This window comes from Perognathus longimembris, chromosome 22 (assembly GCF_023159225.1).
Source record: "Perognathus longimembris pacificus isolate PPM17 chromosome 22, ASM2315922v1, whole genome shotgun sequence".
Lineage (NCBI taxonomy): Eukaryota > Metazoa > Chordata > Mammalia > Rodentia > Heteromyidae > Perognathus > Perognathus longimembris.
In genome coordinates this window covers 20,986,209-20,999,940 of record NC_063182.1, presented here as the reverse complement: position 1 = coordinate 20,999,940, position 13,732 = coordinate 20,986,209, and the positions used below count along the sequence as shown (strand labels likewise).

Below are 13,732 nucleotides of genomic sequence, written 5' to 3'. Positions count from 1 at the left end.
GCCTGGGTTGTCTTTAAACTGCAGTCCTCTGATCTCAGCCTCCCAAGCAGCTAGGATTACACGCAAGAGCCACAGGCACTCAGCTTAAAGATGTCACAACTTTAAAGTCCACTAATTGTGAGGATTTTCAGATTACCACAATACCTTGGTTTGAGGGTTTAAGATCTGAAACTGTGAAGTTAATCAATAGAATGTCAAACACCACTTTGCATAAATAGCTTATTATCGTTTAAAAAGAATTCTTTGAAGTGTCTTTGTAACAACCAAAACTGAATGTTATATTGTTATTCTATATTTGGTTACACATTAAATTCTTACAAAATAAATGTGTCTTTGTTTAATATTGGTATTTTTATATTGAACATGTGTTTTATCAGGGTGTCTAAATGTTTTGCTTGAGGTTAGCACTCTACCTCTTGAGGAATATGTCTACTTCCAGTTTCTGGTTAATTTGAGATGTCTCACGGGCTTTTTCATGAACTTTTCTCAGCTTTCTGAGTAGCTACAATTATAGGCGTGACCTGTTCCTGTCGACTTTTAATTTTTATTTGGTAGAAAAACTGGTTTAAGTAACTATTTACTGAGCAAGGATTCCTCTATCAAATATTTTCTTAAAACACCACCACAGACAAAATAAAACTTGAGTATATGACTAGGAAAAACATTTAGAGTAACAAACTAAGATAATAGGTAGACAATATGTATGATTGTTGGTTTCTTGGACTAAAATTATCAGAAAATACTAAAACATTTGGAGGTTTCTTGTTGATCTTTCCCTTCAAGTACACAATGTCAATGCGTTTTTTTCATAAGGTTCTTAGTCTCTGTGGTAAAAATTTACTTAAGAAAGGCTGTAAACACAACCTTAAGATGAACATGCTTTTACATATGGAAAAAGAAAGACATGGAATAAATACAATTTCCTGTAAAATAAAAGTTCTCACTAACTTTTTTAGTTCTTTCTGCTTGTAATTTGTAAAATAATAATACTCTTGAAGGATAAGTTTTTGTTACAATAAAGTGCACAAACAAAGTATTTCATGTGACAGATCCAGAGCTTTTGTAGGTAATTTGGAGACCATATTCACTAAATCTTTGCTGCAGAAGAGGCTCCAAAAGCAATCTAAAATTTGTCATTTTACTTGCTTCCTATAAATTATGGACTGAATTTTGTCTCAATGTAACAAGTAGGAAATTGAATTTGTAAACCTTGGCAACAGTATAATATCAGAACAGTTTGAAAGTAGAATCGAGGAGATTTGCCTTATTCAGTTAAATTCAAGTTACATTCCAGATTGAATAATAAAATAGAGACTTTTATTATGATTTGAAAATATTTTAAAATACGAGAAACAAAGGAGGAAAAAGTTTTAAAGCTATTTTTTACAGACGTATATGCCAACATAATGTTCTATTACATTTTACAATGATATAAAATACATCATACAAAAGTTTATAGCTTCTGCATACATAAAATTACTTAAATAAGGCATTCATTTCTATAATCTAACAGTGCAATATGCACATATTTGGAAGAAAAATACTGATTTCCTGAGCAAAATTGCTATAGTTCAAAGTGAGAATTATTCCCATGATAATGCACCAGTTAAGTATAGACCTAAAAATATTCCACCTTCACTTGTAACACTTTATCTAGACTGGACCTTTGCTTCATGATATTACTAAAATTAACTATATCCTTCATATTTCCAAGTAGGTCATCTTAGAAGTAATCTACTTAAAAGAACAAATTACTAAATAGTGGTTCATTCAGAGAACTTTTTTAGGGCATTGAAAAAAATCAAGTCATCTGGAGATTATTTCCAGATGACATTACAGCTGTTTTTCTAATTCTTAGCTCCAGCGGGACATATTTCTTTTTCCTAGAAGACAGCAAACATTTAAAGGTCCATTCAATAGTTCAAAACAACCATAGTCACATTTACCTCTTCACTTGAAACTCCAAATGTTTAGATGAATCAAATGCAGTGATTAAGTTTTGTAAATTACATTTAGAAACAAATATGACAAATGTATAGCCTCCAAGTCAATTCAAATGACGATTTCAACACAAAGTATATAATATTCATCAATAATTGTGCTTAAAAAACTACCTGGGTTACACCATGTAATTTGCATTGGCTACAAATTTAATGTATATTAAATAATACTTCTTGAAAATGATAATTCTAAATTGACTAAATGTTTAAATTCCTTTTTAAAAAGATTCAACTGTAATTACACACAGAATATTTCAAATTATATTCAATTGATCGAAATATTTAAAAGAAAAAGGAACTATTGTTTCATGAAGTATATATGTTGCATTTTCTTCAAAAAAGACACTGTGTAAGACAGATGATTTTTAATCAAGTACACCCTCTTATTTTAAAAAGAAGTAATGACACAGTTGTCACAAAGTAAAACTACCCAAAAGGAATCAAACTCTGATCTATTTGTTGTGAGGGAAGTTCTTCAAATGACAGGTATCCTGATCCACCCTAAGATAAATCTTCACTTTCTGCCCTAAACTTGATTTTTCAGCAGAATGTAAACTGGCCAAGTTAACACTGAACATAAAGATAACACTCCATATTCCAAGATGCCCAAGGCACATTAAAACAAATTATTCTAACTAAAGGAGCAACTCACTAGAACTTCCTTACTAAACACTTTTTTGGTAATTTTCTGAAGTTCTCTGATACATCCCAGACATTAAAAATGATTTCTTCTCCTGTTCTTTTACCAGGCTTTCCTCTTGAAAGTATATAAAATCCTCACTACCATGAATATTTTTGCATATAACTGTCTAAATATTGGCAGTTGAGATATAAAATGACTGTTCAAAAAGGAGAAACATTAAATGTCAGGATATAATGCCCAGAAAATGAGATGGCATTATATATCTTATACAAAAACAGGTAATCCAGACTCCACCAAGTCTCATTTTTTTGAGTCACTTTAGCTATATTAAAAACATTTAAAAACAATGGAGCTAGTATGCAAATTCTCATTTAGCCAGACTGTGGCTGATCCACAGTAGATCAGAGAAAGGAACACTTATCAAGCATTCACTCTATCTTTATACCTCTGTATTCCTCAATTTTATGCTGTAGTTTGGGGGGCGGGGGGGGGAATGTTTTAACATTTCTTTCCAGAAACCAGAGGCAGAATCCCATGAACTTGTGCTTTCAAGTGAAGGTAGAAATAAATTTACACAGCTTTGTACTGACAGCCTATGAATCTGAATGGACCGTCTACACTCCTAGTTTTTGTTTTAAAGTGGTTATAAACTTACATAAACTAATATAAGGCATTAAATATAATTAAGGCATCACAGTATGTAAGTGTCATTTCCTAAATAATGCTTATCTGTACATGTATGACACTTTCATCAAGGAACTACGAAAAGTGCTTTCAAATAACAGAAGCAAGTATCATTTTAAAACAGAAACAGATGTGAGGTCAAAAGGTCTGTCTTAAAGCGTTTTTTATGAAAAAAAAAATTTAGGTTTTACCTATTCCAGTGTTCTAGTCACCAATTGGCAACTTCCAACCACAGCACATTTTTAGGGGGGGGTCTTAAAAATATTTAATCAATGTCCTAGTCTTTGTTACATAAATTACACATTATGTTTCCATTTGTTTCTGTTTAAGATTTCATAGTACATTTGCTGCATAAGCATGTTTTTAAAATTTCAAATATGGAGTCTTGCTATCAAATAACTGCAGAACCATACTTTTTTCGCAATTAAATTTTGTGGTGGGTCACAGTACAAAATTTTCTTCAGCTGCAGACATCAGAGACTATCATTCTATTTCACAAATTTATCAAAACCTTAATCAAAAATGACTTAAAAGATAAAATTTAACATAATCTCGAATAATGAAACATGTATTCCAAGAAAGAACTTCCTAAACACGTATTCAAATTCTTTAAGTATTCATATTAACACCTGGATTGCCAGCTCAGTAATAACATCTTCAACCGTAGGGATCTGATAACACTTTTAAATGGCTTAAATTTTAGGAAGGTAAGAAAAGCACCTTAATCTCCCTAAAGTCTGCATCTGAAGTGGGTACTGGATATAACTGAGTAAACACATTCTAGATGTATGTAATTATTAACACAGTGACTATGAGCTAAGTGCTATGTTTTGTGTTGAGCACAGGTGAATGAGAATCCTGGCTATACAGTATCTGGTCTTCTTGTTGGCCAATATGTACTCCTTTAGTTGGAGAAATTACATTTTCCATTTCCCTATGTTGTGACGGAGGTGTGATTCCCGAATGCAAATGTGAAGAGTCCACTGTTGAATGATGACTAACATCTGCTTTAGCTAAAATTTCATAATATAGCAAATAAAATACTGGTGTTATAATACCAACTATCAACATTATCACTACAGCTGTCCACCAACCTATTCCCCAGTCTGCTCCATAGTAGGGATCCTTAGGTTGCGTAGTTTTGTTATCACGTTCAAAACGAACTTGTTGTGCCGTCAAAGCAGATACCACCTCATTCAGGTTCTCTTTCTTGGTGTCTGTACACTTCACTAGTTGTTCTATGTCTCGGTCTACTTCTTTTAAAAAGCTGCCAGCTGACTCACTGGAGGAAAGAGAGTCAGCTGGCAAAATTTCCTGGGGTTCAGGAGCATATTGAACATAAGGACGGGAAGCTTGTCTTCCTTTTGGGGTATACAATGTTTCAGTCAACGAACTAAACTTTTTAACTGGAATTTTGATAGACCTAAGGGCAAAAAAGTCTTGATCGCTGATGAGATTGTTAATTCTCTTTATATCTGCTACCTGTAAAAAAAGGAAAAACAACATTCAACTGAATTTTAAGTCAAACAAGAGGCAACAACTGTCATTCATTCACTTAACTTTAAGAAAGGACTAGGGACGGGGAAGACCAAAGCAGCTTAATTCTTGGCAGTATTAAGTTACCATAGCTGGAGACTTTAATTTTCCTTGTCGATAAGAATTTTAAACCACTTTTGCCCTACCAATCTCAGGAAATCAACTACATAAAGCTACTTAAGTACTTCTCTCAAATTAGCAATTGGGATACCAGGGTATCTTACCACCTTTAAGTTAGTGGCCCCATTTGTCATTTCAGTTAATTATTTAATCAATCTAAGCTCCAATCATGTATCACTCAAATGATGGCTGAGAAATAAAGACAGTCTAGAATGGAATTTAAGATTTCAAGTTTGGTCAGGTCCCTGAATGAGAAACTGCCAAATGCATTATAGAAAACTAAAAAAGGATGAGTATAAGATTACATTCAGTCCAAGATATTCGGTAAACAGTGGAAGAGATACATCTGAAACTCAGAAGAGTATTCTCAGAATTGGAAATAAAGGACAGGAGAGAAAAGTGCATGGAAAGATCGCTAAGAAATGCTAAAGTTTGAGAGTTACATTGAGTAAGAGAAATCCATAGAGGAGAATAAAAATTTAAGTGGATAGGAAGGCAGTATCCTATGGAGATTAAAAGCATGGATATCTGGTTTTTAAGCATGACTCATGCACTTTCTAGTTGGTGGAGTGGAGGGGTGTTTAACCTCTGCCACTCACCTGTAAAATTACATTAGTAATTAGTACTGTAGTACTAGTAATAGGGTTGATGTGAATACTGACAAAAATGTGTAAAGAACAAGTCAACTGTTTTTAAATAGTAGAAAAATCAGAAAGCTGCAGCGTCAAACAATTTTTAGGAAGGGATGGAGAACAAAATGGACTGTAGATTTAGTGCTGTGAGGATGTAAGGCCTTGTAAAAATGTACAAAGAGGAGTAGGGGGAGAAGGCAGAATAGTGAATGAGACAGTAAAGATGTGCTTAGTCATGTTAGGAACTGTGTTGTTTTAAAGTAAATGATGATTTACTAACAAACCTCAAGAGCTTGACCTGATCCTCTGTAAATGCTCTTTTGTTTGTATACACTCTTACTAGTAACAGCTCAAGACTCTAGCATCTATTTAGATTCATCTCTCTGACTGTATATAAGAATGTTTTCTGTTAGACTACCAGCCTTGAATACATTTAGGATTTCAAACCTATGTATTCCTCTCATTACTGTTTTGTAACTGGTCTGTTTTAAATAATTCTTAAGGCTCTAATAGTGAGCTAGCACTACTTACTGTAATCTTAAAATTACAAATCCTTTGATAAACTTAATATTTCTTTGATAGTGGGACTCACATCAAAAGGAAGCATTACTTAATTTTGCTAATTCGGTGCAATCAGCTTTCCCAAATTGCATCTTTCTTCCTTTTTTCCAGTACTGAGAACTGAAACCAAGGCCTTGTACATGCTAGGCAACAGTCTGTCACTTTGGCTGCACTTTCAGCCCTTTGGTTTTTGAAGTGCAGTCTACTTTTGCATGGACTAGCCTAATACTTGAGATCCTCCAGTTTCTGCCTCCTGAATAGCTGGGATTACATGTGTGTATGGCTAAACATTCTTCCTTTCAAATAATAAATCACATAATACATCCTGTGCCTTTCCAAAAATATACTTTCTATTGCCTTCTCTATTATGATCACAAATATTTTACTGCAAATCCTGATTATTTTTACTTCAATTATTTCAATAATCTCTCTATTGTCCTCTTAAATTAATCAAAAGGGTCATCTACCATTTTGTTTCACTTCTATTAAATATCAATAATGGTGTACAATATGGATTGAAGGATTTCATCCACTCATTCTGAAATACTTAACAAAACACAAATTATTCATTTTATCTCCTCCTTAAAATCTCAATTCCAATGTTAAGTGCCAAAATTCTCTCTCTCTGGTCAAAGCTACCACTCAAAAACCACCACAGCTCCATTTCTGGCTTTTTTGTGTCTGATTTTTTTGGTGATAGAATGGAGATAAAAGACTCCTGGATTTTTCTACTCACATCACAGTTCAAGCAAAGCATTATAAGAAATTCTGGGGTGAAAATATTAAAAGATGTACTGATTTCACAGTACTGAAAAGGTTCTCATGTATTTATGTATCTGTGTGTTATAAAGATCCCTAGCAAATCCTGACGGTATTTAGAATTTACACTTCGAAGAGTATTCTAATAGTCTTATTTTTTGATAATTACTTATTTATTGTCAAAGTGATTTACAGAGGGGTTTCAGTTTCATAGTAAGGCAGTAGGTACATTTCTTGTACAATTTGTTACCTCCTCCCTCATTTCCCCCCATCCTCCCTTCCCACGTTCTCCCCCCATGAGTTGTTCAGTTGGATTACACCAAATGGTTTTGCAAGTACTACTTTTGGAGTAGTTTGTCTTTTTATCCTTTATCTCTCAATTTTGATATTCTCTTTCCCTTCCGTAGTTCTAATACCAGTATATACAGTATCCAGGTACTCAGATAAGATACAGCCATAGTGCGAGGACAACCACATGAAGGAGATACAAGAGGATCATCAACAATAAAAGCTACCATTTCACGTGGCATGTTGAAAGTAATTACAACAGTGATATAACACTCGTTTCCATAACATGGAGATCATTTCACTTAGCATCATCTTATGTGTTCATAAGGGCATAGCTATTGGGCTCTAGAGTCCATGTTTCTTTGGGTCTGGCTCACTTCACTTAGTATAATTTTTTCCAAGCCCTTCCATTTGCTTACAAATGGGGAACTGTCATTCTTTCTGACAGAGGCATAAAATTCCATTGTGTATATGTACTACATTTTCCTGATCCATTCGTCTACTAAGGGGCATCTGGGTTGATTCCACATTTTGGCAATGACAAATTGTGCTGCAATGAGCATTGTACTGGTGGCTTTAGTATGTTCTTGTTTGCAATCTTTTAGGTAGATGCCCAAGAGTGGGGCTGCTGGGTCGTAGGGGAGCTCTTCTAATAGTCTTATTTTTAAAATGTCAATATTGGCAACATTCTAGGAATGATCCCCTTTGTAACTATTGTAAGTCATCAGAAGAATTTAAGAAGTTCATGTAATTTCAGAACACCCTATTTACGCCAGGTGTGGTGGCTCACACCTATAAGCCCAGCTGTACAGAAGGGAGAGATAGGGAGGATCACAGTTTGAGTGGCCAGCTCAGGCAAAAAGTTAGCAAGACGTCATCTCAATAAATATCTGGATTTGGTTGCTGATACGTGTAAATTCAGCTATGCGGGAGGCATAAGTAGGAGAATCATGATCTGAGGCTGACCCTGGGCAAAATCTTGAGACCTATCTGGAAACTAACTAAAGCTGGTAGACTCCTACTTAGTAAGTATGAGGGCTTGATTTCAAGCTCCAGAATAAGGGGGGGGGGAGAGGTAAATGTAGTAGGTACACCTCAGATTTTATTGGATTGTAATATGAGAACAAAGTTTAAACACTAGTCTACTAACTATCATACCTATGTGTTTACATATTCTAAGGGCCCAAGATAGACATGGAACACATATGGCACATATAAAATGGGTGAAACAGGCTTTAGTATCTGCCGACACCAAAATGTCCCTTTCCACTTATCTAGCAATCCTATCTGCCAGAATCTTCTTACTGTGGGAAGGTAGCACCATCTAAAGTATACTTTTGATGATGGTCAATGAACAACATAAAATATCAAGAAACCTTGCTATTCTTGAGTATGGAAATGGCTTAATAATATTGGTATTTCCATAATATGAACATTATACAGATACCTATGCAAAGGAAAAAACAGTGAAGAAAAGATTTATTTCAATTTGTGTTTAGCTAATAAAGAATTTATCATGCCCTGCCCTAGATAAAATTAAAACTTACCTTCTGAGATGGTGTGTTTAATCAAAGTATATTATATATATGCTTGAATTACCACAATGAAACCCCTTTGTAGAATATACATGGAAAAATAACCACTTACTGTGCAACAGTACTGAAGGGCTATTGCATTTAAAGTATCTCCTTCCTGTATATCTTTCGTTAACACAATAATATCATCAAGTCTATCTCTTGATGTACTTCTTCGAACTTTCTCTTTTCCTCTAGATCGAAGCTCATACACTTCAGCATCTTCTTCTAGCATATCACTGTCTATACAATTTCCAAAAGCATGTCCTTGAGCACTTGACTGAACTGCTGGGAGAGAAATACGATTCTGATGTCTTCCTGCCATGTTAAAATCTGGAGGAAAAAAAACAAACAAAAAACTTTGGAATGTATCTCCCCCATTGATTTACAAGTATCTTACATCCTGAAACATTAGGACAAAATCCTATAAAAAATAATGATTTATTTAAAAACTTATGTTCAGTTTTGTAATTGTGTAAGTACAACAGTGTTTTTAAAAAATTGTCAAACTGTATGTGGTTTTGGCACACTGGATATTGTATATATGCTTACATGAACTAGGGAAGGGAAAGAAAAATGAAGGAGGGTATTATAAATATGACAAGAAATGTACTCACTACCTTATTATGTAACTGTACATCACCTTGTCAATAAAATTTAATTTAAAAATTGTCAAGCTTCAAGATGGCTCAGATATGAAAAGATAAAAACTAAATATCACACTGAGATTTCTGAATAAAAACTGCAATGCCCTTACATAAAGTATGAAACAGTGACAGAAGAGCTGGAGGTGGAAGGTTCACAACGATGACAGTGAAGTCCTGAAAGAGAACAAAAAGCAGTGCCCCTCGGTAAGTGACTTAAGTGACTTATCTTGGTGAAGATAATAAAATGATGTTCAGAAGGACTCAGTTCTGTTTTGAATACTAAGGTACAGGCAGTTTTTCATCTGACAATATAGATAGATAGGTAACAGGTAACAAAGTGCCTAAATGAATCACACCCAGAAAAGCAAGTTTCTGGACCTGCTCTCTGGGGACACTATAAGGCTTTCAAGCTTTAAGGATTTCTATTAAGACAATAATTAATAGTTGTATACCAAGTATACAAAGTGTTTCCTGAAGTTTTCTATTATTTATTATAGAAACTAACATTGCTAACTTAAACAAATTCAAGGAAGCCACCAACATTCCCCATGAAGTCATAAGTACATTTACTCTTTCATATACTTAACTAAGTCTTTTTTATTCTGTGTCTTTAAGCAGTATCTGTTGAGCCCTGTGGATTAGCCCATAAGCTAATAAGTATTGTAAATATGTACATTTTCTAGGAAGACTATCACATTGTTTCATATTCTTAAAGGACATCCAAAATCAAGAAGGTGGAGAACCATTTAATACACAGTAATTCACAAGTGGCTATATTGTCCTAGTCACACTGTCCTCATTAGACTTTTCCCCTATGATATTATTGGAGAGTCAAAGCTAGTGCAGTATTGCAATCTGAAATTCACTGAGTAATACCCAAATGGAATTTATACTTATAGCTACCTTTCTCAATACATGGCTAAATACTACAGAAAAGACTAGAACCTACCCTGTTTCACTCTATCCACTTTCCTTTGTAAAGAAAGGAAGGCAGCTGAATGCCACAAACTAGATTTTCATGCCCAAGAAATCAATAATTGGCTGTTTGTAATCCAAATGAAAACTAAGACTTCGATCAAGGCACAGAATCATCTGTGCAAACTACTAGAGATGACAATAGTTCATAGACAAGTCATCTAGCTAGATTCCCTCCCTTTCTGTGAATTTAGGACAGGAAAAGGATGAGTCTCTCTCTAGAAAACTGTAACTAGGTGCCAAAAGACCAAACAGATCTTGGGTGGTATTGGATCCTATTGGCCAGAAAATTTAATTACCAATGGGTGCGTTGTTAAAAGTTTCTTCAGCTCAGGCTGTAAACGAAATGGTTTCCGAAATACCTTTGGACTGTCTTAATGACAGTCGCTAGTCTTGACCTTAAGGAGTGATAGTGCAAAGCTTGCTCAGCACTGGGGACAGAATCAGTGGGACCGAGTCCACAGAAACCAATTAATTCTGCTTCCAAAAACTCAACTTCCCTCCTTATCCATACCACATACCCAAACTTGTTTTCTTTTCCTTATCAACCCCAGCAATAGGGGAAAAATCCTGTCCAGATGCGAGCCTGGGACTATGGAAGGCCAGCCTCAGGCTGAGGAGGGGCCTGCGATGTTTGGGAATGACGCGAAGTTTAGGGGGGCGTACAATGTCTGAGGGTACATGTGGTGTCCGGAGGGACCACGCTAGCGGTGGGGGGCGGGGAGAGGAAGCACGCATGGCTTTGGCTTAGGGAGAAGGGAATGCGATGCTCTGAACCGGGCTGGGTGGCACCCGCGATGCTGAGGAGAACCGGAGCCTTGCCGGAAACCGCGCAGGTGGGAGGAGCCCCTCCTCCAGTCCGGATTCCAGGACTACTACGAGTGTCGGGCGCGCCTGGCCGGGTAGCCACCTCAGCCACCCACGTCTGGAGGTGAGGTCCACTCGCGGCCCGGGTTCCCAGGACTGAACCCGGGAGGACGCACATGCGGTCTAGCCTTGCCCGCCCGCCAGGTCCGCGGCCACCCGACCCCCCCGCCGCCATCTTTACCTGATCCGTTAGCAGAGGGGACGTGGCAAAGACTTGGATACCCAGTTCGCAGCCGCTACTGCTGTCCGCGACAAATTCATGGCCGAGCCTCAACGTACGGGTCCAGCACGGTAGTAGCCGCTGCTGCCAACGTCCCCAGCTTCCGGGGTGTGCGCCAGCAATGCGTCCGCAAACTTGCGGTGCGTCATCGCGTCGAGTGGGCGGAGGCGGGAGGGGGCGGAGGACGGAGGAGGAGGGCGGGGGCGCGCGGGTGGGACCCCGAGTGACCAACCACAGCCCCACACCCAGCACGCATGCTCCCTGACTCCGAGACTCGCCGAGGGCGTGGTCTGACTCCCCGCCCCAAGAAGGCTCCTCCCATTTGGCCCCGCCCTTCCATCCTCAGTACAAAGGAGGACCAACTGAATGATCCGGAGCAGCCTGCAGGGTGCGCCTTTGTCCGCGTTCCCCGGGACACGTGGAGCAGAGGGCTGGGCTGAGGAGTTGGAGAGCTATTGTGCGTTTCTTCTTGTCCTGCCTTCTAGAAAATTGCACTGTGCTTTTTTAGACTGCTGCAGAAGCAAAAACCCTGTGGTGTGAGTTGGGGTCAGCTGTGGCGTCCCTACAGCCACGCCTGGGATGTTTTGTTCCAGCTTCCTTCTCAGGCTTCATGAAGTAGGGAACGAGGCTCTCTGTATCTAACAGCTAACTTACTTTCCTCCGAAAGTTAACGGAAAGTCAATGGCAGTCGCGGTTGTATTCTGAGGAATTATTCTGTGAAATAAATTCATGTCTTCTTGTGTGATGTTTCTCACATGTTAACCAAGCGAGTAAAAACTGAATGTAAAGCTTTTGGATGATATTTCCCAGTGTGGTTGGTCTTGGACAAACATACTGACTCATTACAATATCCATTTTAGTTTCATCTAGGCTAGAAACTGAGTGCCAACCACTTCTTTTCATAGTGTGCGCCTATGTAAACCTCATGAACTCTTGGAAACGTTCTAGTTTTTTTTTTCTTCTTCAAAGGGCATGATTATGGCTTTGTAAGAAGTGTCTCAACAAAGTTTAGGAATTCTACATTGCAACATTAGTCTTTTATTTGAGAGAATAGGCACTGGTGGTCACAATGCTACCAAGAACAACAACAACAAAGCTACAGAAAACTTAAAAAAGGAAAGAAAAAACTTGGAGCCTTCTGTGTGCAGTTGCCCTTCTGACAACCCTGTCTGACACCATTTATCACGAAGACATTTTCTCATCAGTAGACAAAAGATATATTCCCTACTTGATGTGTAGGACTTCAGCTGCCAGCCCTCATGAATGTTAATGGGACTACAACCTTCTTTCTGTATATAGGTTACTTTTCTTATTTTAATGTCAATAGGCAGTGGAATCTTTGGAAGAGTAATAGAAATTCCAAGCATTTTGCAGGATGGCTACCTGTGTGTTTCCTATAAGCACTTTCTCAGCCATCCTTCTATGCTGTTACATTGTTATTTGTATTTAACAAAATGCACTAATTGCATTTTTACAGAAAAGACATAATAGAATGATGTTTTATTACTAAACTATACAAAAGAAGCAAGTAGCCATGAATTTTGGCTAAGTTCCAACAACACTGCCTAATAGGAACCATTACTTTGAGAAAAAGGATGCCTGCATTGCTCAGCAAGGCCAAAAGGAGTTTTAGTTTTGTTTAAAGTTGGTTTTCATTAGAAAACCAGAGATGAAAGAATATTGTTTTTGGGAATATACATTTTTATTACTAATATTTAGGGTTTTATCTGTTGTTGCAGAGTAAATATGTTCTAAAAAAAGACGATAAACTGATGCAACCTTTGAAGATGTCATGTAGCAATATCTATTAAAATGGGAAATGCAATTGACTGACCTGTAACATTGCCTTAGGTTCACTTAGAGGTATGTTTGATTAAGGTTTAACAGGCATGTTCAAGAATATTTTCTACAGTAACAGTGAAAGGAAAACATTTCAACTGTTCGCCAGTAGCATTTCTGGTACATGAAACAATGAAATGTATGCTTTAGAACAACACAGTGAATCAATCTATTTTCTGACATTTTCTCCATTCATTTGCCTAAGAAATTTTAGCTGATGGAAGAAGAGTGTGCTCAAGATCTTTGTGCAGATCCAGCTCTTAAAAAGACAAGATCCCCTTGCTTGCATGACTATTCAGTTTATAGAAAGGTCTTTAAAGGTAAAATAAGCAGATTGACAAACAGGAGACAGCATGGTTTTCCTTTGGATTAAGATTTAAAATGTAT

General features: G+C 37.0%; 1 protein-coding gene across 1 annotated transcript; it reads right to left on the bottom strand.

Moving 5' to 3' along the window:
* Positions 1-3,576: 3,576 nt before the first annotated feature.
* Positions 3,577-11,630, bottom strand: Lysmd3 (LysM domain containing 3). The gene is made up of 3 exons (XM_048331204.1): positions 11,468-11,630; positions 8,871-9,130; positions 3,577-4,809 (listed from the first exon to the last, which is right to left on the bottom strand). Exons 2-3 carry the CDS (start codon positions 9,120-9,122, stop codon positions 4,144-4,146), a joined length of 918 nt encoding a protein of 305 aa, XP_048187161.1. The 5' UTR covers positions 9,123-9,130; positions 11,468-11,630; the 3' UTR covers positions 3,577-4,143.
* Between the last annotated feature and the right edge of the window lie 2,102 nt (positions 11,631-13,732).

Bases quoted from the DNA above. Each gene is read 5' to 3' on its own strand.
- Lysmd3 (XM_048331204.1), bottom strand. From the start codon at position 9,122: ATGGCAGGAAGACATCAGAATCGTATTTCTCTCCCAGCAGTTCAGTCA. The intron at 4,810-8,870 runs GTAAGTGGTTAT...CTTTTTTTACAG, and splicing joins CCCTTCAGTACTGTTGCACA to GTAGCAGATATAAAGAGAAT.